The 26,684-nt window shown below is 37.5% G+C and overlaps 1 protein-coding gene across 1 annotated transcript in view; it reads right to left on the reverse strand.

Annotated features, from left to right (window-relative positions):
• The window catches only part of LOC311592786 (uncharacterized protein), a 386,211-nt gene that overhangs the window by 95,588 nt on the left and 263,939 nt on the right, over positions 1–26,684 (reverse strand). Inside the window, exon 49 of the mRNA XM_084773587.1 lies at positions 23,749–23,829. Coding sequence (XP_084629713.1) covers positions 23,749–23,829 — 81 coding nt within the window. The remainder of the gene's footprint in view (positions 1–23,748; positions 23,830–26,684) is intronic.

Genomic DNA, 26,684 nt, shown 5'->3' on the forward strand with positions numbered 1-26,684 from the left:
TTGGAGGAATCCCAGAGAAACAAGTAGACTTATTAACTCATTATCAGACACAGCTGACAGGCAGTTTTGTCTTCCTCACACGTTTTCACTTGCTGGGTATCACATCCTTGTCTGGTGCCCAGATGAACAGGTTTGCAGTCTTTCCCATTGGCAACTGTTGGGTCTGTGAATGTGACGCCTGTAACTTGGCTACTGATTGTCCCTTTGACAGGTCCCTTCGAACTTAGCGAAGTTTCAGGGGAAAAAAAAGCCTGGTATAGGAAACCACTGAATACTTTCTATTCTGCACAATTTTCAACATGCCCTGCTTATTAATATGCACCTTCCCAAATAAACTTCCACATATAAGCAAGGGGCCAAAGGTTCAAGGCTGGAACCATTAGAACATGTATAGGCCTCCTAGTGAAGGAGGAACTACAACAAGGAGAGGACTAAATCCATTCTCAAAAAAGACAGGTGTTTTCTAATTGAGAGAAAAGGAAATCACAGTCCCAGAAGCTATCAGCATAGAATTATCTTTGGCATGACACATAGATATGTATAAGGACACTCTCTGACACTCAGATAACAACATACAATCACCTCTAAAGAATCTTAAACTGTATGGACCAAGCCAGAGTCTGGACAAGGAGATAGTGTCTAAAGGGGAAGATGTAGTATCAAGAACTAGAAAGCAGGGAAATAAATAGAATACATCTCAAATAAAAATGGAAATAGTAACATGGAAGAAGAATCATGGCAAATGCTTAGGACAGAGCACTCTGATTTCAAAGGACCAATGCATGGTGTCTTCTATTACACTGACCCTGAAGGACTGAGTTGTGGCTCCTACACCTAACACTTCTAACACTAACACTCTGAACTTCTAACACCTAACATTCTGAACATGCTTTCTCTAATCAACTACATGCTACCATTTTTCTTAGGACAGTGCTTGCTGTTTTCCTTTATACAAGGTCTTTGAATTAAAAATATTCCAGTGAGTAAGTAAACAGTAACAGGACAGCTTATTTTGATGACTATCAAACTGTAAGACAATATATATATATATATTAGAATATCTTCCAGATCTTGTTTGTTTTCCTCTTAGAGCTTCTATGGAAAATTTATTGACATGAACAAGGGTATCTATATTTTCTTCTTCTTAGGTACAAATTAAGAATTCTTTCCTGTTCTTATTCTTATCTCATAAATATGTGTCACTATAATATCTATAAAGGTAAAGAACTCCTAATTTTTTCATTGTCAATGTAAGGTTCATAATTCAAACATTTACCTGAAGTAAATAATCTTTTTCTCTTTGGTTTTGCTTTAATATATCCTCCTTAAGTCATCAAATAAGAAGAGCCAGTAAATTACCACCTGTGCCCAGATTTTAAATATCATGGAACACTAATTTCTTCTTAACGTTATTGGGAGCAGCCCATGTGCACTTGGGCATATGTTACTGAAAACTGACTTGAGCTTACTAGTTTTAGCTGTCTTAGACCTATAATCACTTGGCCTGAAAAAACATTAAGTCCCTTTTAGACAATGGGAATTTTATTTTGCTTATGGTCTGAATATTCTAGTGCTGCAAAGGAAACCTAAAATTCATGTAACAAGAAAATCTCGCTACAAGTGAGCCACATAATCAGGCACTAATGTTAACTTCTTTTTTGCCATTTTCTTCCCTTATCCCCTATATTCTTTAGAAGGTCTAAAGCAGTGGTTCTCAACATTCCCAACACTGTGACCATTGAATACAATTTCTCATATTATAGTGACTTCCAGCCATAAAATTATTTTCAATAATACTTTATAACTGGAATGTTTGTTGTTGGTATGAATGTGATGTACATATATGTGTTTTCTTAACAAAGTCCTGAAAAAAGGTCACTTGACCCAAAAGGGGTGCAATACACAGGCTGAGGTCCTCTAGAACATTAGATTAATTTCAAAAGGCCAGCCTAAATCATTGTGGAACCAGTATCGAATGAGGTAGCCTGAAGTAAAAAACCTATACATGTGTGGAGAAGGCCCCTGCAAGTTCAGACCTGTTGTAGCCTTCTGAGAATAAGTACAACCTTCTCATGTTGTACTTGTTCCTTCTGCAACATTATATCAGAGTTTATATATTTCAACCCATATGGAGCCTAGGAGCAGGTAACAGCTGGTAGATGTACTTGAAAATCTGTATTATCAAGTTTTGGTATTCTGCTCCAGTTGGCCTAACTGTGAGGTCATTGCTTACATGCCATGGGTGCGTGACCCTACCCATTATATAAAAGGACAGACCTACCTCACCCCCTTCCTTCCTCCTCTCTCTGTTCCCATTTCTTCCTCTCTCTTCCTCTGTCTCTCTCTGGGGGTGCCACTCCCCCTTTTCCTTCTCTCCCCATGCTCATTTAATAAATCTCAGATATTCTAACATCTGTTACCTTGGTTTCTTATTATCTCCTATTATCATTTTCTTATATTAAACAGAAAATTAATTCTGAAACCAGGGTTATCAGGATGCCATGATGCTCAGAGTGGGTGAGTGCAATGTTCCAAGAATAACCCAAAACTAGAGGATTTCCCAAGACACGTCCATGGGTGGGTATGTGTGTGAGCAGATGCCAGTGCACCACAGCGATAGTGGCAGAGCATGTACCTGCATGTGTCTCACAGAAGGTAGCTAGCTCAGTCATCTGGTCCACTGAGGATGGTGGGTCAGGGAAGCTCAGGAATTGCTAGGCACCCAGCAATTGACCCTAGGCATAATTGGACTCCCTAGGAATTAAGGCAGCAGCTGTATGCTGTGGGCGCACAAGACCTAGAGTGCTTGATAACCCAGGCCAAGCAAGAGAAGAGCTGCATGACATACCCCCAGTGGAGTCCATGGCCAATGGAGAAAGAAAGGTTAATGGTTGATATTTAAAGGTAGATTACCTAGCTTTGGTTGGAATGATGCACACGGGGAGAGCTAATTTTAGAGTGTAGCAGCAGAAATTTACCTCAGCTTAGAGTCACTATTTCAGTGGCAGTCCTGAACAGCTGGTCAGGAAGGTTTCCTCACCGGTGGCTCTGGGAAAATATGGCTAAGTTAGTCTTAGGTCCCATCAAGTGGCAACAGGGAATTGGAGACAAAGGAAAGTACTTAGAGAAAGGAATGTGCTCCTTTAGGTATTGTATCTTGGTTTCAGGCACCAGTTTTATGATTAATATAAGATGATAAGATAGTAAGATAGCAGATGCCAGGCAACAGATATGATATTAGATGATGAGTTTATTAAATGAGCATAGGGAGAAGAAAAGGGGGAGGGTTACCCCAGAAAGAGAGAAAGAAAGAGACAAAGAGAGACAGAGGAAAAGAGAAGAGAGGGGGCAAGGTGGGTCTGTCCTTTTATATGCTGGGTAGGGCCATGTCCCCATGGCAGGTAGGCAATGACATCATAGGTAGCCAGACTGAAGCACACTTCTAATAATAATTCCTTATTATGTCTTTTGTGATAATTCTGTAAGAAAATACATTCATGCCTCTATTCTTGAATTCACTAATTTTTCACTGTGATTTTACATTTTTATGGTTTGAAGTTATTATTTTATTTTTATTATATTTCTTTTCCCCCCAAGATATATATTATTTTATTAATTTGTTCTTGTTACATCTCAATGGTTATCCCATCCCTTGTATCCTCCCATTCTTCCCTCCCTCCCATTTTCCCCTTATTCCCCTCCTCTATGACAGTTCCTGAGGGGGATTTCCTCCCTCTGTATATATTTCTTTTTACATATATATTTATATTATTATTCATAAATAAACTAAACTAAACACAGCAGAAAGAATCACAAAATTATCAGGAATTACATAAATGTTACATTCATAGTGATTTGGCTATTTGTATTTGGCAAACTTGAAAAGTACATCTTTCCTATCTTGGTGAGTCTATGATATGGGAGTAGGAGAGCTGACCCTGCCATGTGACATGGGAGTGGGAGAGTGGGCCCTGCCCTGAGGACGTGGGAGTGGGAGAGCAGGCTCTGCCCTGAGGACAAGAGAGTGGGCTCTGATCCAGGGCTCTGAGTGAACCCCAACATCTACCCCATATATAACCTGCTGGAACACATGAAGGGATGGACCTGAAGATTGAAAGATTAAAAATCTCCTTGACACACAGCAACAATGGGATATCTGACAAAAGTCCCAATGAGGATCCCGTAACAATAGTGTAGGCCTCCACCCAGACTCATGACTCGCAGCAATGAACATTTGAAAGTAAACCTATGTGGACAAAAGGCTATACTGTGTGCTACACTACAGCTTCTGTGACAAGACTTATTTGTCTGTTTGTTTAATTTACTGGGAGGAGGATAGGGATTTTGGCGCATGACGTGTAAAGCATAGACATTCAATAAAAAATATAATAAAAATAGAAATATTGGAGAGAGAAATTCAAGAAGATTCTAGAAAAAAAAGAAAGAAAATCAGTATCTGTCATATCTCATTTCTATTGTCTTAAAACATCTATATATACCTAAAGATACCTTAAGCCCTAGACAACTAAGCTTAATTGTAAGGCCAAACTATGTGGTCTTTAACCTCATCAGAGATTTGAGAAGGAATTAAAATTAATTACCTGAGTAAACCAGAATTGCAGGTTAGCAGCTTCCAAAATGAAAAAAGGCAGAGACAGTTTATTGCCTGAACAGTTACCCAAACCTATAACGTTAGAGCATCTTCAGCTTCTGCCCCAATATACCTGCAGACTTATTTGTGAGGCAGAAACTATTAAGGACTTCTTTGCTTTGTCTTGGCAGAGTTTGGCCATCTACTGTGTCTGCATCCAAGCTTGCCCATTTTTAGGCAGAATTCTATCTGTGACAGAATCAAGGACATTTTTCCTTGTGGCTGGCTTGCCAAATTTGAAGCCATATTCATCAGGATGTTCTTTGATGCTCATCATCTTCTTTGTAGTAGTCTGGGTGTTGGCAGGAGTTAACCCAACTTGTTGTCAAAGAATCTTTGAAGAAATAAAAATGTCTTTAAATATCATATTTTGTAGGTTTCCAAGAAGAATCATAGGCAGGGTATTGGACCTTTTCCTAAGTGTCCAGTCATTCCTCCTCGGTGTTTATATCTAACTGGACCATAATTATATGAGATTTCAATTTTGCCCCATAAACCTGAGATGTACAGGCTAAAATTTAAAGTAAGCACCTACATAGTAATGAAAAAGAGTTTACATATATTGAATGTTGGCACCAGATAATACCTAATGTCTATCAAGAATATTTTTATAACACATAGTATATTTATTTGTTACTGTAATGTCTCCTGATATTTAGCTTTTTAATCAATAAAAATGTACATATAAAAATATAAATGGCTAAATATAATTATAGGTGTTTAGCTCTCTAAAGTCCTTTCCCATTTTTCATTAGTTTAAGAAATGGTCCCTTATTCAAAGTCTTTAAAGTTCTTGCTGAAATGTAAAGTTTTTTTTTTCTCTTAGAGTGTGTAAGATCACTGGAGACATGGTTTTTAGAACTGTAGAATTACAGGCAGTATAAAATTTTTATCAACCTCATAACAAATTATGTGTTAATTGTCAGAAGTCAATATACGTATAATTTTCATTTAGTACACCACACTATATCTGTAACTTTTATTCAACTCTTTTTTATAGAAATGGAAAGAATCAATGAGTAGATATGAGAAAAAGTAATTTTTGAGGTAAAATATAATTTATGATTTAATTTTTAAAAAGGATAAAATATTTTTATGAAAACAGATATTTGTATGATAATTTTTGTCCTAAGAGTGGAAAAGAGAAATATAAAAAAAGCCATAAATGCATAAGCCATGTCACAGAATATCTGAATAACTTACAGAACTTTATGGGAAATATGATTTAAGGATAATCTATGTTTGACAATTAAGACTTATACATTTCTATGGTTTTATAGCTGTCTATTCACCATATCAAAAACTCACTTAAAAGATGCAAGTCTAATCATGTCTGGGTTCCTAATTTTATTAAGTTTTGCAATTTGGAGAAACTGAGTCATATAAATACTGTTACTTTACAGGGGGAGGTAATCCCCCTCAGGAACAGTCATAGGGGAGGGGAATAAGGGGAAAATGGGAGGGAGGGAAGAATGAGAGAATACAAGGGATGGGATAACCATTGAGATGTAACAAAAATAAATTAATAAAAAGATCCACCTATTATTAAAAACTAAAAAAAAACTATTTTATTTTATTTTATTAATTTATTCATATTACATCTCAATTTTATCCCATCCCTTGTATCCTCCCATTGCTCCCTCCCTCCCTCCTTCTTTCTCCCTACTCCCCTCCCCTATGACCGTGACTGAAGGGGACTTCCTCCCCCTGTATATGCTCATAGGTATCAAGTCTCTTCTTGGTAGCCTGCTATCCTTCCTCTGAGTGCCACCAGGTCTTCCCATTCAGGGGACATGGTCAAATATGAGGCATCAGAGTATGTGTGCTACCTTTTAATGGTAAAAAAAGATGAGGAAAATAAGGATCCTTGTCACCCCTTATATTTTATTCATGGTTTAAAATTCATTTTGGTACTAAAATTGCTTCATTACAGTAACTGTGATTTTTGAGCCTCAGCAACTGTAACAAAAATAAAATTACAAAAATATCATATTTTAAGAATTATTAATTCATTAAAAACTGTTAAAATCACTAAGACATAAAAGTAAATGATCAACCACCTTATAAATAATTAAATTATTAAATAATTAAATTATTTAACGTGCTTAGAACTATGTTTATATGCATGTTACATAAAAATGTACTTCATTTACAGAAACAACTTTGGATGTGCAGAACAGTTTTTAACTCACATTATAGAGTCTTCTGTATATGCTGTTAATGTTAAGCCTAAAGCAAGCAACTTAAAACAAATTAAAAGTAAAATTTAAGTTAATTTCATATAAAGTAATGCTCAAAGTCAGCTATAAAGACTGGTTATGACGCCCAACCTGGTTTTCCTTCCCATTCTCCCATCCAGTTCCTTCACTTCATCCACATAAAATGTCTATTGTATTTTCCCTTATGAGTGGGATTCAAGCCACTGAGGCCTGCTAGTTACTTAGCGTCATTGGATCTGTGCATTGTAGTATGATTGTCCTGTACTGTATGGCTAATATCAACTTGTAAGTGAGTACATATCAGATTTGTCTTTCTGTGTCTAATTTACCTCACTCATGATGATATATTCAACACCCATGCATTTGCCTGAAAATAGCAAACTTTCCTTTTTAAAATTTTTTTGATAAGTATTTCATTTTGTAAATGAACCACATTTCCTTTATTCATTTCTAAGCTGAGGAATATCTGTGTTATTTCCAGTTTCTAGCAATTATTCATAAAGCTGCTTTGAACATAGCAGGGCATGTGTCCTTATGGAAAGATGGAGCATCTTTTGGTTATGTACCCATGAGTAGTACAGCTGATACTTGAGGTACAATTATTCCCAATTTTCTGAGAAAGCACCAGATTAATTTCCAACATGACCGCACAAGTTTGCACTCCCACCAGCAATGAAGGAGTGTTCCCCTTGTTCAACATTTTTGCTATCATGGACTGTCACTTGAGATTTTGATCTTAGCCATTCTTATGGGTGTAAGGTAGAATCTCAGAGTTATTTTGATTTACATTTCCATGATGAATAATGATATTGACCATTTCTTTACGTGCTTTTGTGGAGAGTTAGGGTGGGAGTAAAGAGAGCAGGGTCAAAGAAGAGGCATCAAGTCATGAGAGCTTCTCTAGGATAAGCTGGAGACCTGCAAGAAGGTAGGTTCTTGAGAGGATATGAGAGTGACTCTAGCTGAGACCCCTAGCAGCAAAGATAGGAGACTGAAGTGGTCACCTCCTGGCCAGGCAGGACTTCCAGTGGAGGGAACTGGACCTTGAACGGATAAAAATTCCCCAAGAAGATGAACAAGAGTTTGCTACTTGGTCCTAAGTTAGCTTACAGGGTCTGAAAAACAATGAAAGAGCTGGACCTAGGGTCCCAAACATATATGAATGATGAGCAGTTTGATCTCCATGTGGGTCCCCTTGAACGTTGAGGATGTCTCTGGCATGGACTTTGTTGCCTGCTTTTGCATCACTTTCTCCTAGCTGGGCTGCTGTGTCTGGCCTCAGTGGAAGACTTGGTGGGCCAGAGTGGGTTGGTATGGGGGCACTAACATTTTTTTGTGGAGAAGAGGAAGGGAGAAGGGGGGGGAAGAGTTGGAGTGAGACCAGGAGGAAAGTAAGGAGGGGACTTTGATATGGATGCGAAGTAAGTAAAAAAATAAATTTAGTTTAAAAAACTAGTTATGAAAAATTTGGATGTCTGAATAAAATGAGTTAAATTTACAAATACATTTTTAAAGCAGGACATCCTAGAGCTTGAGTAACACCCTTTCTCTTGGCTATGACACAGCCCCACTGGAGTAAATCACAGGCTAATCTCATTATAGGATAAGGATGCTTGGGGACATAAGAACTGCCATAAGCCTGCTGGCTCTGTCCCCAGCTGTTTTGAGCTGACAAGCACCAGCTATGTATGCTAGATCATGAAAACCCCAACTTTTCTATAGAGAAGATGGATTGCTAATAGTATTCCACATGACAGAAGGATGAATTCTCTTGCCAACGGTAGCACCTTAGAGTTTGCATTCCTATCCTAAGTGTCTAAATAACAAAGGCAAATTATTCTGTGTTGAATGTCATGCAAACTGATATATAAGTTTGCTGTTAATAGGGGAACCTTATACTTTGCACTACAATCCAACTAGTATGGGAAGTGCATGATAGTTCAGTTGGCCGTGCCCCTTATCCTGGCTTTCAGTTTTCCTCTTAGCAAAATTAATTCCATGGTCCATAGCCTCACCATCCATGTTCCCTGATAGAGGGAGTATTTCAGACACTCTTTCATCCAACTTACAGCCTTGGGTAATTATTCAGAATATTGAAATGATGTCTTTGAATCTTTGCTAGACCATCTTATAAAAGTGACTCAATAAGAATTTACTTCTTTTCTAAATTTTCAATCATGTGCTGAATTTAACACACATCATTTACAAATCTCGCAGGCACCTATTCCTTATGCAGAAGTTTGAAACTTATTGTAGTTACCAGCAAGTTTTACAACTGTATTTTAATCCAGTAAAAAATAAACTTATGTTAATCATGATGTTAAACTCTTAGTGATTCCCACAAAGTTTTAATAGAACAGAACCACAACTCTGATTCTACAATTCTGCTGCCTAGTGGGAAATGTCTCATGCACTTCCTCCAAGCCAAGAGTCATACACTTTATGATCAACAACGACACAAGTCATCAGTCTTGCTAAAGCCTATGCAAATGCCTAGCAAAGACTGCTGAGATTTTTTGCCTGTTTTCTTCATTAAATAAAGAAAAAAACTACCCTAAATATTTTCTTAACCATTCCCTCAGTAAAACGTACTACTAGACGTTTCAATTTATATATCTTACAGATGCACTTCCTTGTATGGCGCACTTCAAATGTAGACACTGTCCCCAAATGGCTGTCTGATGTTCTGAGCCATTGCCAGATCTTCATTTTTGTTGTGGGACCTTGGAAAGATCCTCTTCTGAGACAGGCCTATTGCTGTCCCTGCTACATTGCCCCTTTTCTCCACTAAAAGAATATAACACTCCTCTCCTTCCTTTGCATTCTTCCTATCTCTGTACATACTTCTTTATCATCTCTACAAATTATTTTGTCTCATTACACCCTCACCTTTCCCATATGTGGCTGTGAGGTAATCATTTCGCCAACTTAGTAGCATGAAAATATTTTTTCTTCTGAGATCTATAAGTGATGAAATACCAATATTGGCACATATGCTTTCTTGACTTGTGTCCGTTGTATCTTACTTCACTGTCTTTCCTGACCCTGAATTTTTGTTCCCACAAAGTATTTAACAAGAAGTTATATGCAAGGGATAAAATTAACAAAGGACATACAGTGGGTACTACACGTTGTGTAATAAATATAGTTTGAAAAATGTCTTTGATTCCATAGATTGACACCGACAAAGCAGTTAAACTGCACTAACAAGCATGAATCAGAACAATGAAATGACTGACTGAAACAGGATGCTGGTGAAGATATATTAGTCAGTAACCTGAGAGTATAAAGCAAAAAGCAAAAATAAATTTTTGTGGAATAATGTACTTTCTATAGAGGTATATACAGTTCTCTTGTCTTGTTGTTCTTCAAAGAATGGAGTGAGTAGAGAGATAAAAGAAAGAGGAAAATTTATTTTTCATGTAGCAATAGCAACTTCCACCTGATAGTAAAACTCAGATCGCAACAGAAAGCCACTTAGATATTTGCCAGCAGAATAGCAACAATGGGGATGTCTAGATTCAAGTAAATTTACTTTCAGACAGCTGATGGATGCAAGTTCAGACAGTCAGACCATGCTTCGTCTTTAAGTTCTCAGTAATTCTTGGAATGACAAGTAATAGCTACATAACATGGTAAGCCTTCACAGAGTGAACACATAATTATATAGATGTAAGTACAAAATTGATAATAAGTCCATGCATGAATAAGACCATAATTTAGAATAGGCCATGAATTTGAAAGCAAATGTGGCATATGAGAAGATGCTAAAAATGATAGGAGGAAGGGTAAAAATAATCCAAATGAAGTATTTACAGTATGTGAAAAAATATTTAGAAGCTTCCTGAAAGATATTCATATATTAAAAGGAACCTCAATAATCATCTTAAAATATAGAGACAATCCCCAGTTAGACATTTTATGACACCAAATAAAACCTCCAGTGATGGGAATGGGCTGTTTATTATTCTTTTCTTTTATAAAAATATATATTCAATTTGCCATAATTTATTCATATTACATCCAGATTGTTATCCCCTCTCTTTTATCTTCCTGTTCCTACCCTCTCTCCTTCTTCTGCCCTATTACCCTCCCCTAGATCTCTGATTGGGGGGCCTCTGACCCCACTCTCTGCTGACTGTCTATTAGGTCTCATCAGAGTAGCCTGCAGCCCCTTCTTTTGGGTGTCCTCGCAGCCATCTAGCCAAGCGGCAGTGACCAAATCATGGGCATCTGAGTGCATGTCAGAGGTTCATCAGCAGTCCCCACTCACCCCTCATGCGGAGAATCAGCTGTCCACCAGCTCTATCTGAATCTTGGATCTCTGCATGCATTGTCCTTGGTTGCTGCATTAGTTTGTGCAGGCTCCCCTGTGTCTAGATAAGCAGGCCTTGATGGTCTCCCTGTAGAGCTCCTGCTCCTTCCAGGAACTTCCATTCCCCATGCTTCTCTACAACTCTCAGTACTCTGCCCAGAGTCCAGATTTGAGTTCCAGTATCAGTTCCAATCCCCTACTGAGTCTCTTGGAGGACATCTATGGTGGGCTAATATCCACATATAAGTGTGTATATGCCATGTGTGTCTTTCTGAGTCTGAGTTACCTCCCTCAGGATGAACATTTCTAGTTTCATCCATTTGCCTGAAAATTTCAGGATTTACATTTTTATTGTTAAACAGCTTAACAGTATTCCATTGTGTAAATATACCAGTTTATTTATCCATTCTTCAGTTGAGAAATATCTATGTTGTTCCCAGATTCTGGGTATTATGAATAAAGCTGCTATGAATATATTTGAGCAAATGTCCCTGTTGCATGGTGAAGCATCATTCAGGTATATGCCAAGGAGTTGAGTCATTAATCAGCAGGATCAATTAGACTATCAAATCATTTTAGTCTACAGCCAAGATATTAGCCATTCTCCACAATCTTCTGATAGTAAGGCACTATTATTAAAAATACTGTTTATTTGTTACATTAAGAATCATCATTCTGTGAAAGTCAGACCCCACTCTCCACTCAAGTGTGAAGAATGTCCTGTCCATTGGTTAGAACTGGGTAGGGGTTTGAAGTTTACTGTATGTATTGTCCTTGGCTGGTGCCATAGTTGAGCAGGACCAATGGTCCCAGATCCTCTCCTCATAATGTTCTTCTTGAAGGTTTCTAGAACCCTCTGGATCCTTCTATTTTGCCATTCTCTGATGCTTCTCTCACCTAGAGTACCAATAGGATGTCCTCCCCTCTGTCCCACTTGGCTGATAAGTGAAGACAAGTTCCACCTTCCCTCAGACAGGCTACCCTTGTGTGGCCATGCTTAGCTATTGAGCTCATATGGCCAGGTTCCAAGCTTGGGGTATGACGGGGTTCTGCAGTGGGAATACTACACACATTAACCACCTCTAGGTTTCTCTATAATGAAATGTATTCTTTGCATCCCAATCCAGGAAGATAATTGTGTCCTCGAGCTCAAGTCACAAAGCATATTTATTCTCCTTTCATTTTGCAGGGAAACCTTCAAAAAGTCATATCAAATTTCACAGACCCATTGAAACAGAATCCTCCTACACTTCTCATTATTATTTGAAGTAGTGACTGCTTGGGAATTTCAACTGAACTACCTATGATGTAAGGGTTTCCCTGTCAGAAGAGGGATTCTGGAATTAGTGCCTGATAGTTCACACCCAATTCTTCCTCCACAGCTTTCAACAATGTATATGTATGTGAGTATAGGACTTCTAAAATGTTTATGAGAACTTTTGGAATAAATTTGAGCAAGCTCTACCTAACCCTGATCAAAGTAGTCACACCTTCCCATGTGTAAGAGTATCTGTGCCTTATTGTTTGAAATAATCAGTATTTTTGTGGAAGTGAGACTGGTATCTTCTGATTTCTGTTGCTATAGGTGACTCAGAAATCCAGCATCTGAGGTTGAAAACCAGGAGGGTGAAACCAGGGTTTCAACAGGTGGCCTGTGTATGCCAGAGACCACGCTTGCTCTCATTCACTTGCTAGCATTGGGGCCTTGAATAGGCTTGGAAGGGCCATTGAACTCTCCTGCAGTCATTTCTTTTATTCTCCTTCTCCACCCTTGTCTCCTCTCATTTCTCCTCATTTTGCTCAGATACCAACTCTCTTCTAAATAGTAGTCCTTTTTCAATTCCTCCAGACCATGAATATAACACCTACAAAATTGGTAAAACAAAGTAATTCATGTGATCTTACATGGAAGTGCTATATTAATGTCTTTTTTTTTTAAATCACAGGTCTTATATTGAGACAAGCTCAATTGATGGCTTTGTGGGTTTCCTACATGCTGGCCAAATTCTTTCTTCTAGAATACCTCCAGGTTTGTAGCTACCTCTCCTATTGTCCAGGCACACACCTTTTCAGCTTTTGGTTTAAATATGGCAACAATATTCATTGTAAAATAACCACTGATGTCCTGAATTTAAGAATTTCTATTTTAATATTTAAATCAACTTAGATAACTTCCTATGATGGAATGGAAGATGGTCTGAGGCTCTTAATCCCATACAATTAACTGTGCATCTTAACCCTTCTCATTCCTGTCATTCAGCTCCCTCTTACAACCAAGTCCAGAGCCTGAACTTAATTAACTTCTATTCCCCCTTAATAGAAAGGTCTCTCATGGCCCATGGGAAGGAATCATAAAGTAAATATAAACACTTAGCCTGGACAGCCTAAACAATGCAGTGAGGGGCTATAGAAGCCATGTGATAGGAACTCCAATATGTAAATGGAACAGACACTTCTAGTTCTCTACCCAAGTTGAAAAGTCAGGACTCTAAACAGCCTTGTCAGGCAGTGAGTCCAGGATCCCACCTCAGAAGAGTTTCAGGAGGCAAGGCCTGTTTGCCTATACAAGGCAGTTTCTATGTGGAGGAATCTCCTTGGCTTCTTGGCTTAGAAGGGAAACTGGCGACACAAGTATATTGGGTTCTAATATCTGACTTTTCTACAGAGTATGCAAGGCTGCTTCTCATAACTGAGATATAAAAGTGTTTATATTCTTGAGACTTCATTCCCTATGCCCATGCTCTGCCTTTATTTCTGCTCTAACAAGTACAGGCTCTCTCTCTCTCTCTCTCTCTCTCTCTCTCTCTCTCTCTCTCTCTCTTTTTAATTCACTTTACATCCTGAATGCAAGACCCTCCTTCTTCTCCTGGTCCCACCCTCACACTCTTCTCACCTTTTCCTCTGCTTTTCTGAGAAAAGGGGAGGCCATCAACCTACCTCAGTGCATCAAGTCACATCAGGACTGAATGTGTTCTGTTCCACTTATGCCAGGCAAGGTAGTCCTGCTAGGGAAAAGGATCCAAAAGCAGGCAACAGAGTCCAGAACAGAGACAGCCTTCCCTCCATTTGATAAAGGGTACACACAAACACCAAGCTGCCCATTGGCTACATATGTGTAGAAGGCCTAGATCCAGACTTTATGGGGAGAACAAAGGCAGGAGAGGAAGTGAGAATGTGCAGAGGAATGAGTTAAACCAAGAGAGGGCCTCTCTCAATTAATCTGGAGACAGGGCAAGCTCCTAGGATAATATGGGGATGACTCTACCTAAGACTCCTATCAGAAGGGACACAGAGACTAAAATGGCCATGTCCTAGCCAGTAGAACTTTTAGTGGAGGCAGGGGAGCACCAACCTACCTACAAAACCTTTAACCTAAAATTTAAACTGCTTACAATTAGTACAGGCATAGCATGGTGCTGAGATTGAAAAGATATCCAACCAATGACCTGCCCATTCTGAGACCCACTCTATGGGAGAGAGCCAACCCCTGACATTATTAATGTTACTCTGCTATGCTTGCAGACAGGTGCCTGCCATAATGGCCTCTGATATGCTGAACCTATTATAGGATCAAAACAGATGCAGAGACTCATAGCAAAACATTAGCCACAGCTTGGGTGTCTTGGGGAAGTGTGGCATAAGGAGAGGAGAACCCAGAAGGGACAAGAACTTCACAACTTCACAAGAATACCAACGGTGTCAACTAAACTAGGCCCATTTGGGTTTATAAAAAGTGAAGCATCAGCAAAATAGCATACCATGTACTCTTTTTTTCTTTGTATCATTTTCTGTTTATTGGCCCCTAGGCTATTTGTACTTGTGTGTTACTGGAAGCCTAATATCTTCATAAAACATAAATCTTTTCAGGTTGTCAGCCTCTATCTGAATATATACAGAGTCTATGGAAATATCAATTACAAGATTCAGTCTTACACAAATTTAGATGTCATTTGTGTATTGAGAATATTAGAAAGATATCACATGTTGTTTTACTTCCTACATTCTGTGTGATGGAAATCTTTCAATCTCTTGATGAAATATAAACTTCTTTGTATTAGGATCTGTAGTCATTAGGGATATAGTTCAAAAAACTACAAAACTGAATAGGAAAAGTGAGCTTAAAGCCTATAACAAAAAAGTTAAGAATCAAAAGTCTAAGTATAGGTAATATTAATTGAATACACCTTACCATATATATAATTTGGATTCAAATCTTATTTAGGAAATAAAAAGGAATAATAAAAAATAAGAGAAATTTGTAAACCAACGTAAAATATTAGATATCATTCTAATTCTTAGAAAAGGGTTAAATATGTTAGCTAGGAATACATTTTTTATTTTTTCCAAGAATGGAAGGATAACCAATGAGGACAAAGCCATAAGAGCTTAATACCGAGTAATAGAATGTCTGAGTAAGTTATACATAAGGTTTTGGAAAATAAGATTTAAGAATGATCCATGTAGCCAGGCATAGTGGCATGAGCCTATAGTCCCAGCACTCAAGGAGGCAGAGTAAGAAGGATCTCTGTGAGTTAGAAGTCAGGCTGATCCTCAAAGCAATTCTGGGACTCTCAAGGCTACACAGAGAAACCCTGTCTCAAACAAACAAACAAAAAAGAACAATACATGCTTGACGATTGAGATTTATACATTACCAACATTATAACAGTATATAAATGTGTTAAATTTACAAGAATTCTGTACAGCAAGCCATACTGAAGTTCAGTAATACCCTTTCATTTGTAGGACACATCCCCACCAGAGAAAAAGTGCGTAGTCACAAACATCTTTGTAAGCTTTATAAAGTTTTAGCTGTTTGGAGAAACTGTGTGATATAATGAACTCATATTTTATAAACATATGCTATAAGAAGACTAGAAAAATATGGCTTGCAGCTTCTCTATATTCTATGTTAGTGGTTTAAAGTTGTTGGAGGTTTTGTTTTTGTTTATTTCTTTTTTGTTTGTTTTTTCTTACAAAAGAGCATCAATATAAAAACTATTCTTTGAACTGCAGAAACTGAACATAGATAAAATTATGAAATCCTAGTTTTATAAATACTAGTAATTTGTTGAAATCTATTAAAACAAAGATACTGTAGGGACAAAATTAATGCCATATTTTATATTTAATCTATATTCTGCAATTAATGCCATGGTCTGTAAATGTTCTATAAGAACATGTTCTCCAGGTGACTTCACTTCTTCCTGCATTCCTGGAATGACCACGCACTGCCATAAACTAGAGCAGCTAGCAGTTTCCAGAAACTCCACCTGAGTGATTAGCTGAGATAAAACAACTTCCTTGGAGCCTCAGTGTCCACCCAACTTGACTGTGAAGTTTACAGCCTCACCTTCTCCCTTCCCTCCAGGAACTGTGATGAAAATCTGCCCAGCCTAAGAATATAAAAATGCTAAAATTCTTCTGTCCACGGTCGCCTAAGTCCTGTACGCAGGTGGACCCCAGCACTCTGGAACATTAAAGCCTCTTGCTTTTGCATCGACCCAGGCTCCGTCTCTCTCATTTGATGCTTCCTCATATAGACTCTCTCCCGATCACAGTCTTACAATACTAAGACTTAAGATTAAATGGTTAGTGACCTTATAAATGATCAAATTATTTAATGTGCATAGAATTATATGTATAGCCATGCTAAATACAAATGTAATTGATTTACAGACAAGTATGAAGTGTGAAGACCAATTTATAAGTCTCATTATGAAGTTTTCTGTAAGTGTTGTTAAAGTTAAGCCTAAAGCAAGTATCTCAAGACAATATTAAAGTTTATTTAATATAAAATCATATGAAAAACTGGATACATAAACTGATTATGAAAATTTGAATGCTTGAATAAAATGGATTAAATGTATAAGTATATGGTATGACAAGCGATCCTGAAGTTCAGTAAAAAACCCTTTCTCATGAATAGGACACAACCCCACCAGAGAAAGACTGCATGCTAGCCTCATTAAAAGATAAGTATACATTAGAGAAAAAACCCAGCAGAAGTGTGTAACCTCTGATTCCAGGTGGTTGTCCTGACCATCGCTAGTTATATAGGTATGATCACTAAAACCACCACCTACACTATAGGGAATATGAAAAACTCCTCATGTCTCACATGACAATGGGATAAATTAATTTGTCCAGTGGAGAGTTTTACAGTCTGTCTTCTTAACCCAAATATATACATGAAAATAGATAAGTAGCAAATAACTAACCCTCATGGTCTTCCAAACCTACATATGTGGATGTTCTAAGTAAAGTAACATTATAACTAACACTCAAATCTGGAATCTGCATGTTACTCCAATAGGCATGCAAGTTACCATTTCTTTTAATTATTTCTCATAGCAAAAGCTAATTCTATGCTTCATACTGTAACCACCCATATTCCCTGATTAAAGGAGTCTGTCAAATACTGTCATCAAACTTGGATGCCATGTGACACATATACCTTGGAAATAAAAATATCCCTTTAGCTGTACTGAAGACTTGCTCAACTTAAATCCTTGCATGGTACTGGAAACTTAGCTAAGTACTAGGTGTTAATGAAGTCATGGTTCCTAGAGAAGAAACTAAAAGTCTTTTTAAAGCAGCATAATCATTAATAACAGTTTAAGCATTTTTTCTTAATAGTGTTCAAACATGATGAAGGAAACTTCTCTTTGAAACAGAGAGAGACATTACAGAAAATTGCAACCTATCAGTATGAAGAGTTGTGTAGTTTTTCTCCATGAGAAAAATTTACAAAACACCACCCCAGAAAAGGGTAAGAGAAGATTACAGATGTCTTAGAATGATTTTCCATCCAAAGTAGCAGAGAGTTTGCTGTGATATTTTTAATCCTAGGGGGTTATATTTGGGAATATATAATTATCTACATATACGGATAAAATATAACAACAGAACTCAAAGAGGCCATGGATTTGAAAGTGAACAGGGAGTGTAGTATAAGAGTGTTTAAAATGAGGAAAAGGAAGAAAGAAGTGATGTAAGCTTAGTACATTCACAAAACAAAAATCTTTAAAATTGGCAATAATGTCTCAATAGTATGTATGCAAAGACTATGGTAAAATGTACAAATGAAGAAAATGTTCATATGTTAAGTAGATTCCAAAGCCTTAGGTTAAAGATATCATAACTTAAATAGCAGACCTTTCACTCAGTATGACTTACAGGTTCACCATATGAGATGCATCCAAGATATTTGTAACAGACATCAATGAAGAAAAGAAAAAAAAATATTGGGCATGTTTAAGAGTACTGAACACATGCATGGGCCAAAAAGTTCTTACATAAATTTAAAATTAAGCACAAACTGTAAATATTATGTGTATGAAAATATATAGATAATATAATGCAATACTTAAACCTAAATAGGGAATGCTTATTGACCCAGGGAGAAGGTAAAAATAATCCCTGACTTTAAATTCTGTTGTGTGATCTTCCTTGAGAAGGTATGAATGGATAGCTCTTCAGCCCAGATACAGGGTCAATGAGCCCAAAAGTACAAAACAATTTCAAACAAGTACAGATCAATAGAATATGTTGAATAACTTCCGTTAAAGGTTCATGGGTGACATGAAACCAACTGCATTAGAAAACACTCACTACATATTAGGTAATGGTTCAGAGAAGGTACAGAAGGGAAAATCATTGCTCTAAGAGAAGGCAGCTTCACCACAGTTTCTTTCCCTCCAAGCAACTAACTAATCACTGTTTATAATCACTCAAAGTATATTGATGAAACTTGCCAGTTTCTTTACTTCCTGAACACTGAGATAACCTCTGGCCAACAGGTATGATATACAGAGAAACTAGCCACAAAAAGTAAATATTCTTTTTTAGCTATTAGGAGATATGTAGCTTTGGAGAACCTGACAATTACCAGTCTTATTCTACCTTTTCTTCTTCAGGATTTTTGCTCAGATTTAGAATGAGACAAGACAGTATAGGTCTGTTGATATGTTAAGACTGAATAAAATAACAATACATTACAATACAAAATAGCATATGTTAACTCATTTGTTTTGTTTTGATTTGGGGTTTTGTTTGCTTGTTGTTGTTGTTGTTCTGTTCTGTTTTGTTTTGTTTTTTTGAGACAGGGTTTCTCTGTGTAGCTTTGGCTGTCCTGGACTCACTTTGTACACCAGACTGGCATCAAATTCAAAGAGATCTGCCTGCCTCTTTATCCCCAAGTGCTGGCTTACAGGCACATTCATTTGTATTCAAAACACAAACTGAGTTATTTAGGAAATTTGACTGTTTTGCCAAATAAAACATTGACATAACTGCCAGTCCTCTTATTTTGTTAATATATGTATACATTTCTGCCCAGAAGTTAGTATTACATATGTAAAGGCATGGAATCCCAGCTATTTCATTCTATTCTATATGCATTAAGAATGGTCCAGTGAAATATCAATAGTATAACAGAATTTTCCTAATGTTAGATCCATCATTTAATAGCAGGATAAAATTATAAATTGTTCAATAACTAATGTCATAGTGTGATGTTGTTTCCACATATATTTGAATATCAGTTTAATATTTATTCTAAAAAGATTATACCATAATCATATATGATGTTTCCATTTCTCTGCCCTCATAATCTTCCTCAGTGTGGCCAATCAAATTTTCCATCATGTTCAAATATTCTGAAGAAAAATCAGAGTATTTGCTGTACTCTGAGAAGCTCTTCCCAGCAGCAGATCAGAACATATGCTGACACTCATAGCCAAACATTAGGTGAAGCACAGGTAGTCTTGTGGAAAGGTGGGAGAAAGGATAGAAGGACCTGAAGGTGACAGGAACTCTACAAGAAGACCAATAGACCCAACTAACAGGACCCAGAGGGGCTTGTGGAGACTGAAGCACCAACCAATGACCATACATGGAGGGGACCTAGGCCCCAAACACATATTTAACTTTTAAGTAGCTCCAGATTCATATGTGACTCCTAGTAAGGGTAATGGAGGCTGTATTTGACAGGGATTCTGTTGCCTGTTTTTCAATCACTTCCCAATGATGGTGCTTCCTCACCAGACCACAGGAAAAGGGGATTCACTCAGTCCTGATGTGACTTAATGTGCTGGGGTTGGATGGTATGGATGCTCCCCTGTTCTGAGGAGAAGCAGATCAAGAGTAGGGAGAGCATAAAGGAAGGTGGACTGGGAGGCAAGGAGAGAGGGGATTACGATTGGGATGTAAAGGGAATAAATTAATTAATTTTAAAAAGAATAAATATAATTTAATTATTTTTACAAGCTTGTAAGGCACTTTCTTAATTGGTGACAAATTAAGATTAACTTGGGAAATTCTGGATGGTACTCTTCCTCTGCTGAGATCCCAGGTTCCTCTTGTTATCAGCCAAAATGGGTACTGTAAGAGTCATGCAGCTAGCACTGGTTTTGAAGGCATGGAAGAGTCTTGGATCCAGCTGAGGCATGGCACTGCATGGCACAGCTGGAGTCCTTGAAGAAAGCCCACGGGAGACAATTGGTGAAAGTGTATCCCTATTGCAACTGAGGATCCCAGCATTATGGAGATGCCAATCCCTTTCAACAAACTACCAAGGAAAGCAGGAGGTGTGAGGTTGAGTTGTCCTAAGCACACAAGTTAACCTGTGTGTGCTGAAAAGGTGAAGCCAGAGAAGTCAAACAAATGCTTTGGAGAAGCCCAGATGATTAGGACAGTATCCTAGACATTGAATCCTTAGTTATTTACATGGTAAAGGCTTGTTCTTGCTTTGATTTTATTGTAACTGTGCCCTGGTTCTTTCTTCCTTTATTAAGAAAGAATTTGAGTTATTTTTTATTTTATAGTAGCTGAAAGTTCAGAGACATTTGAGTTTAAATAATTCTGGATTTCCAAAAAGACTGAGTATTTTAAAAAGAATTAACTTGACAACTTGGACTTTTAAAATTTGGAATGTCTATTATGCAATGTTATATTGATATATGATTATGGAGTTTAGCCACAAAGTGAAGTGAACCCCACTGGTCAACAGTAATAATCTCGTGTTTCAAGTTGAGACAACATTAATTGTGCCGGGCAGTTTAATTCTAATTTGATATGGGCTAGAGTTAATAGGGAGATGATAACTTCAGTTGAAAGATGCCTCCTTACAACAACCCACCCACAAAACCTTCAACTCCAAAATTGTCTTGCCTACAAGACATATAGGGATTAATATGGATCCCAGATTTAGGGAATGGCAAACCAATGACGGCACCAACCTGAGACCCACTCCATGGGAGAGAGCCAACCACTGTCACTATGAATGATACTCTACTATGCTTGCTGATAAGAGCCTAGCATAAGTATCTTCTGAGAGGATTCACTCATTAATTGATGGAAACAGATGCATAGACCCACAGCCAAACAACAGGCTGAGATCTTGGAGTTTTGTGGAACAGTGGGTGGAAGGATAGAGGGAGCTGGAAGGGTCAAGGACACCACAAGAAGACCTGCAGAGTAAACTAACCTGGGCCCATAGGGGCACACAGAGACTGAACCGCCAACCAAAGAAGAAGCATAAGTGAACCTAATCTCCCTACACATATGAAGCAAATGTGTAACTTAGTCAACATATGAGTCTCCCAACATTGGGAATAGGGGCTGTCTCTTACTCTGTTGTATGCCACTGGATCTCTTTCTCCTAGCTGGACTGCCTTTTCAGGACTCAGTGGGAGAGCATTGCTTTGTACTACTGCAACTAGGGGTATCAGGATGGATTGGTATCCTTTGGGGGTTTCCTTTTTTCTAAGAAGAAAATGAGGGAATAGGGGATGATGGGTCTGTGGGGGTAAGACTGTGAGAAGAGGAGGGAGGGGTGAAAATCAGACTATAAAGTGATTAAATGAGAAAGAACAGTGGAAAGGAAAAGAAAAATGCCACCATAGCAGCTGAATGTACAGCATTTTTCTTAATTATTAATGAGGGATAATCCACTCCATTGTGGGTGATGCCATCCAAGAGCAGGGGTCTTAGATTCCATAAGGAAGCAAAATCAGCAATGCCGTGATAGCAAACCAGTAAGAAGCACCTCCCCATGACTTCCATGTCAGCTACTGCCTCCAGCTGTTTGAGTTCTTGCCCCGCTTCCTGCAGTAATGTTAGAAGATGTGGAAGTTTGTGGTGGTTTGAATGGAAATAGTCACTACATGCCCATAAGAGGGGCACTATTAGGAGATATGGCTCTGTTGGAGTAGGTTTTTTAGGAGACATATGATACCAGGACATGGGCTTTGAGGTCTCAGAAGCTCAAGCCATTTTTCTTACTGCTGTCTATAGTTTCAGATATAGAACTCTCAGCCACCTCTCCAGCACCATGTCTACCTGCCTGCAGCCATCTGCCATGATTATAATGGCCTAAACCTCTACATTGTAAGCCAGTGCCAAATAAATATTTTTATAAAATTTACATGGCTATGGTGTCTCTTTCAAGCAATAGAAACCTAAATAAGATAAATTGTAAGAGAAATAAACCCTTTCCTCTCCAATATCCTTTTGGTAATGATGTTTCCTCCCTGGAATAGTAATCCTAATTAGGGCAATGTGTAGGTAGCATAATTTAATACATGTGAGCACAGCACAGAGACAATGTGGGAAGATCCAAAGGCTTACAATTCCTTTCTTGTTAGAACTCTGCTCAGGTGCAGAATCAGGACTAAAGGGTAGAATTATGTCAAATTTCTGATACATTGTGAGGACAAAAACTAGACATAAGCAGATAAGTAGATTAATAGTAAACCCTGACATGTTTAGTTATATTAAAAATGTTTTCACAACATATGATGTGAATCAAGGGACAATATGTCACATATACCTAACAATGAAAAGTAGATATTCAACATTATCACATACAAATTTATTTTACAGTTTCTAAAAACTGTATACAATCTTAAAATGTAAATGAATTTTATAAAGTTATTCATGTGACAGTGTGTGGTTTTAAAGTGAAGCAGATATAGTAAGTCAACATGTATGTCCTGACTTTCATTTAAATAAGACTATGTGAGAGACTCCCCTTTCTCCTACCCATTGTAACCTCGGAATTAGATATTCTGTGTGGAACTGAACCTCAGATGATGCAAAATATCTTAAGAACACTTCACACTTTTTGGAAAAATTGTATTTACAGCTATTGTAGCTTCAAAAATGTTCTGTTGTTGAAGGAATCACTCAAAGAAAGGCAGTGACAGATGTTTTATAAAGTGCATAGGTAAACAAGAGGACACATACTATCAGGCCGACTTACCGTACAGACTGTACAAATGCAAATGTAGATCCTACATTAGTGAAATTAACTACTTTTTTTCCTGTGAAATACCATGTTTTATTGAATTTCATAGTCAGCTTGTATATCCTGTGCATTTCTTGAAGAAAAATGATTAAATGAACTTTTAGCAATTTTACAAAATTAACTCATCCAATATTAGTGATGAGAATTACTATTGCACAATTTAACTTATATTATACATAATAATGGGTGCTTATTATTTCATGCTATACATTTATGTGAACCTAAATTCAAATTGATCATTAAAATCCCTCACCCTTCAGGTTTGTAGTTAATCGGCATTTCTAATTTCATCCATTTGATGACTCTAGATATCCACTTGGTGCAGATCTTCCTCCTGGTCAGATTCAAAAGGAAAGACACATACAGCAGGTAAATGACAATGCTGAACCTCTCTCATCCTATACTCATCATAGAAATGCCTGTGAGCTACCACTCAGTTCCAGGTTGAAAGTGATTTCCTGTTATTCATGTTGCTTATTCCAGACGTATCACCCATGGGAGGTTTTGAGAACTTTACTAGATTCCACTAAATAATTTGGCTTTCAGTGCTTGTGTTCTTCCTCTACCCCACTTATCTCCTGCCTTTGTTTTCATGCTAAGTGTTCATGTCTTAGTACTCACCTCTTATATACATATAGGAAGCAGTAATTAAAATACTTTGGTTTGAAGAAGAAAATAAGCTATTATAAAAGGAAGACATGAAGTTAAAATGAGGTTTGTAAGACAGAAAGTAGAGATACTAATGCACTATATTAGATACAAGTAGGAAAATTTCAAAGAACAAATCAAATAAATATTGCAACATAATAAAGTGTTCCATGTGAATGCTTGATTGACTTATTTCTAAGTGATGATCCCTATGGTTCATCTGTAGAAGCTAATGGGATTTAAGGAAGCACTTGCTTGAGCATCTAAGGATAATCATGCTCAGACTTCTCTATAACTACATTTCAATCTCTGTTAGTAAAATTATATTATTATTAGTGTAATGTAAATGAAATGTAAACCTCCTAGAGGCTTGCTAGCTTCCTCCTAAGCCATAATGGAAGAGAAACATTTGAATGTTAACTCAAACCAGGTGTGGTGGTACACGCTTTTAATCCCAGCTCTCAAGAGGAAGAGGCAAGTGGATCACTGTTTGAGTTTGAGGTCAGCCTGGTCTACAAAGTGAATCCAGGGCAACCAAGGCTACAAAGAGAAACTCTGACTCAAAACACGACCCCCAAAAGAATGTGAACTCTTCTCTCTTCACTACCCCTACTATATTTAGCTAATTATCAGTTATGTGAATACCACTACCAAATAGTAACTACAACCTTCCCAGCTATCTTATTGATCCATCCTTGCATCAACTTGAGGAATGCACATTACTGCATCTAGGATTTAAAAAATAATTTTGCTTATGTTTAATTTATTTACTTTACATTCTGACTGTAGCCACGCTCCCTTATGTCTCTGCCTGGGCCAACCCTCCCTCTCTCTTTCCCTTCCCCTAATCCTTAGAAAAGGGTAGCCCTCTTCACCTACCATCTGACAGCAGCCTATCAATGATTAGCTGGTCTGCCTGCATCCTTTTCTGTGGGATGTCATGGTCACCCCACCAGAGGGAAGTGATCAATGTGTGGCCAACAGAGTCGATGTCAGAACCAGCCCATACTTCCCGTATTATGGGGCTCACATGGAGATTATGATGCCTATCAACTACACCTGAGCAGGGCGTCTAGGACCTCTCCATGCATGGTCCTTGGTTGGTGTATCTGTCACTATTAGTTTCCCTGGGCCCAGATTAGTTGGCTCTGTTGTTCTTCTTGTGGAGCTCCTGTCCTCTTCAAGCCCTTCTATCATCTAACTCTTCAGTAAGTCTCCCTCACCTCTGCCCCAAAGTTTGGTTATGAGTCTCAGCATCTGCTTAAATCTCTTTTTTTGGTGGCATCTTTCATAGAACCCCTATGGTAGAACCAGATAAGATCATCCTGAGTGAGGTAATCCAGACCCAGAAAGAAAAGTATAATCTATTCTCATTTATAACCAGATAATAGCCATATAATACAAAATAATTAAGCCACAATCCACAGACCTAAAGAAGCTAAATATCAATGAGGACTGTAATGAAGATGCTTCATTTTCATTCAGAAGGGCAACTAGAATAGACCCCAGAAGTTCTTGAAGAGAGGGAACAAGACAGGTTTCACTGAGATCTTTATGTGATAAAATACTTCCATTGTTACATGTGCTTCATTGATTCGTCTCTACTGCATGTCACTTGACCATCACTCCAGACACCAAAGTTTTATTCTCTCAAATATTCCACAAGAAAGGAATAAAGTTAACATAAGATGCACAACAGCCACAAGATGATATGTAATAAATATAATTGAAAACAGTTTGTTATTTCAAGAAGGAATTGAGATGATATACGATAGATATTGATTTTCATTCAGAAATTTCGACTCAACCAGATCGGAAAGATGTTTGCTCCAAGTCTGCCAAATTCAAATAGCCAAATCACTGTGAATGTTACATTTATATAATTGCTGATTGTTTTGTGATTCTTCATGCTGTATGTAGATTATTTTATTTATGTGTAATAATATAAATGTATATGTCTTAAAAAGAAACATAAGAAAAATGGAAAAAATTTAAATAACTGAAATAAATTTATTTTATTTCTCTTTAGCCAGTTTTTAAAAAAGGAATCGAGACAATGCTATTTAACTCCATGAACATGAGTAAACACACTGAAGTGATTGGTACAAACAGAACCATCATAAACGAACAATAAATACTAAGTGATTACAAGTTAAAATGATTGCCTCTGAAAACAAAAGTTCATTGCATGGTAATAAGACGACCTCTTATATTTCCTTATTTCTAAAACTGGAGTGAACATGCAAGAAGCCATAAACAAATATATTTGTCACACAGCAGTAACAATATACACCTGTAAATAGGGTGTGGTTTAGAACATAAAATGGATGAGACCCTTGATGCAGCTGGAGAGACAAAGAAGGATGTCAGTGTTACAATTCTTTGCTCCCAGATGATCGATGGGTACTAGGCAAGAGAAAGTTAGCAAAAGATCACATCCCAAAGCACAAACTATCTCCAGTAAATAATTACAAGCAAATAAAAATTAATTTTATTCAGTGGAGAAAATCACCCTCAATGGCAGGCCTAATGGCCCAAAGG

The sequence above is a fragment of the Acomys minous genome (assembly GCF_964271855.1).
Source record: "Acomys minous genome assembly, chromosome: 2".
NCBI classification, from domain to species: Eukaryota; Metazoa; Chordata; class Mammalia; order Rodentia; family Muridae; genus Acomys; species Acomys minous.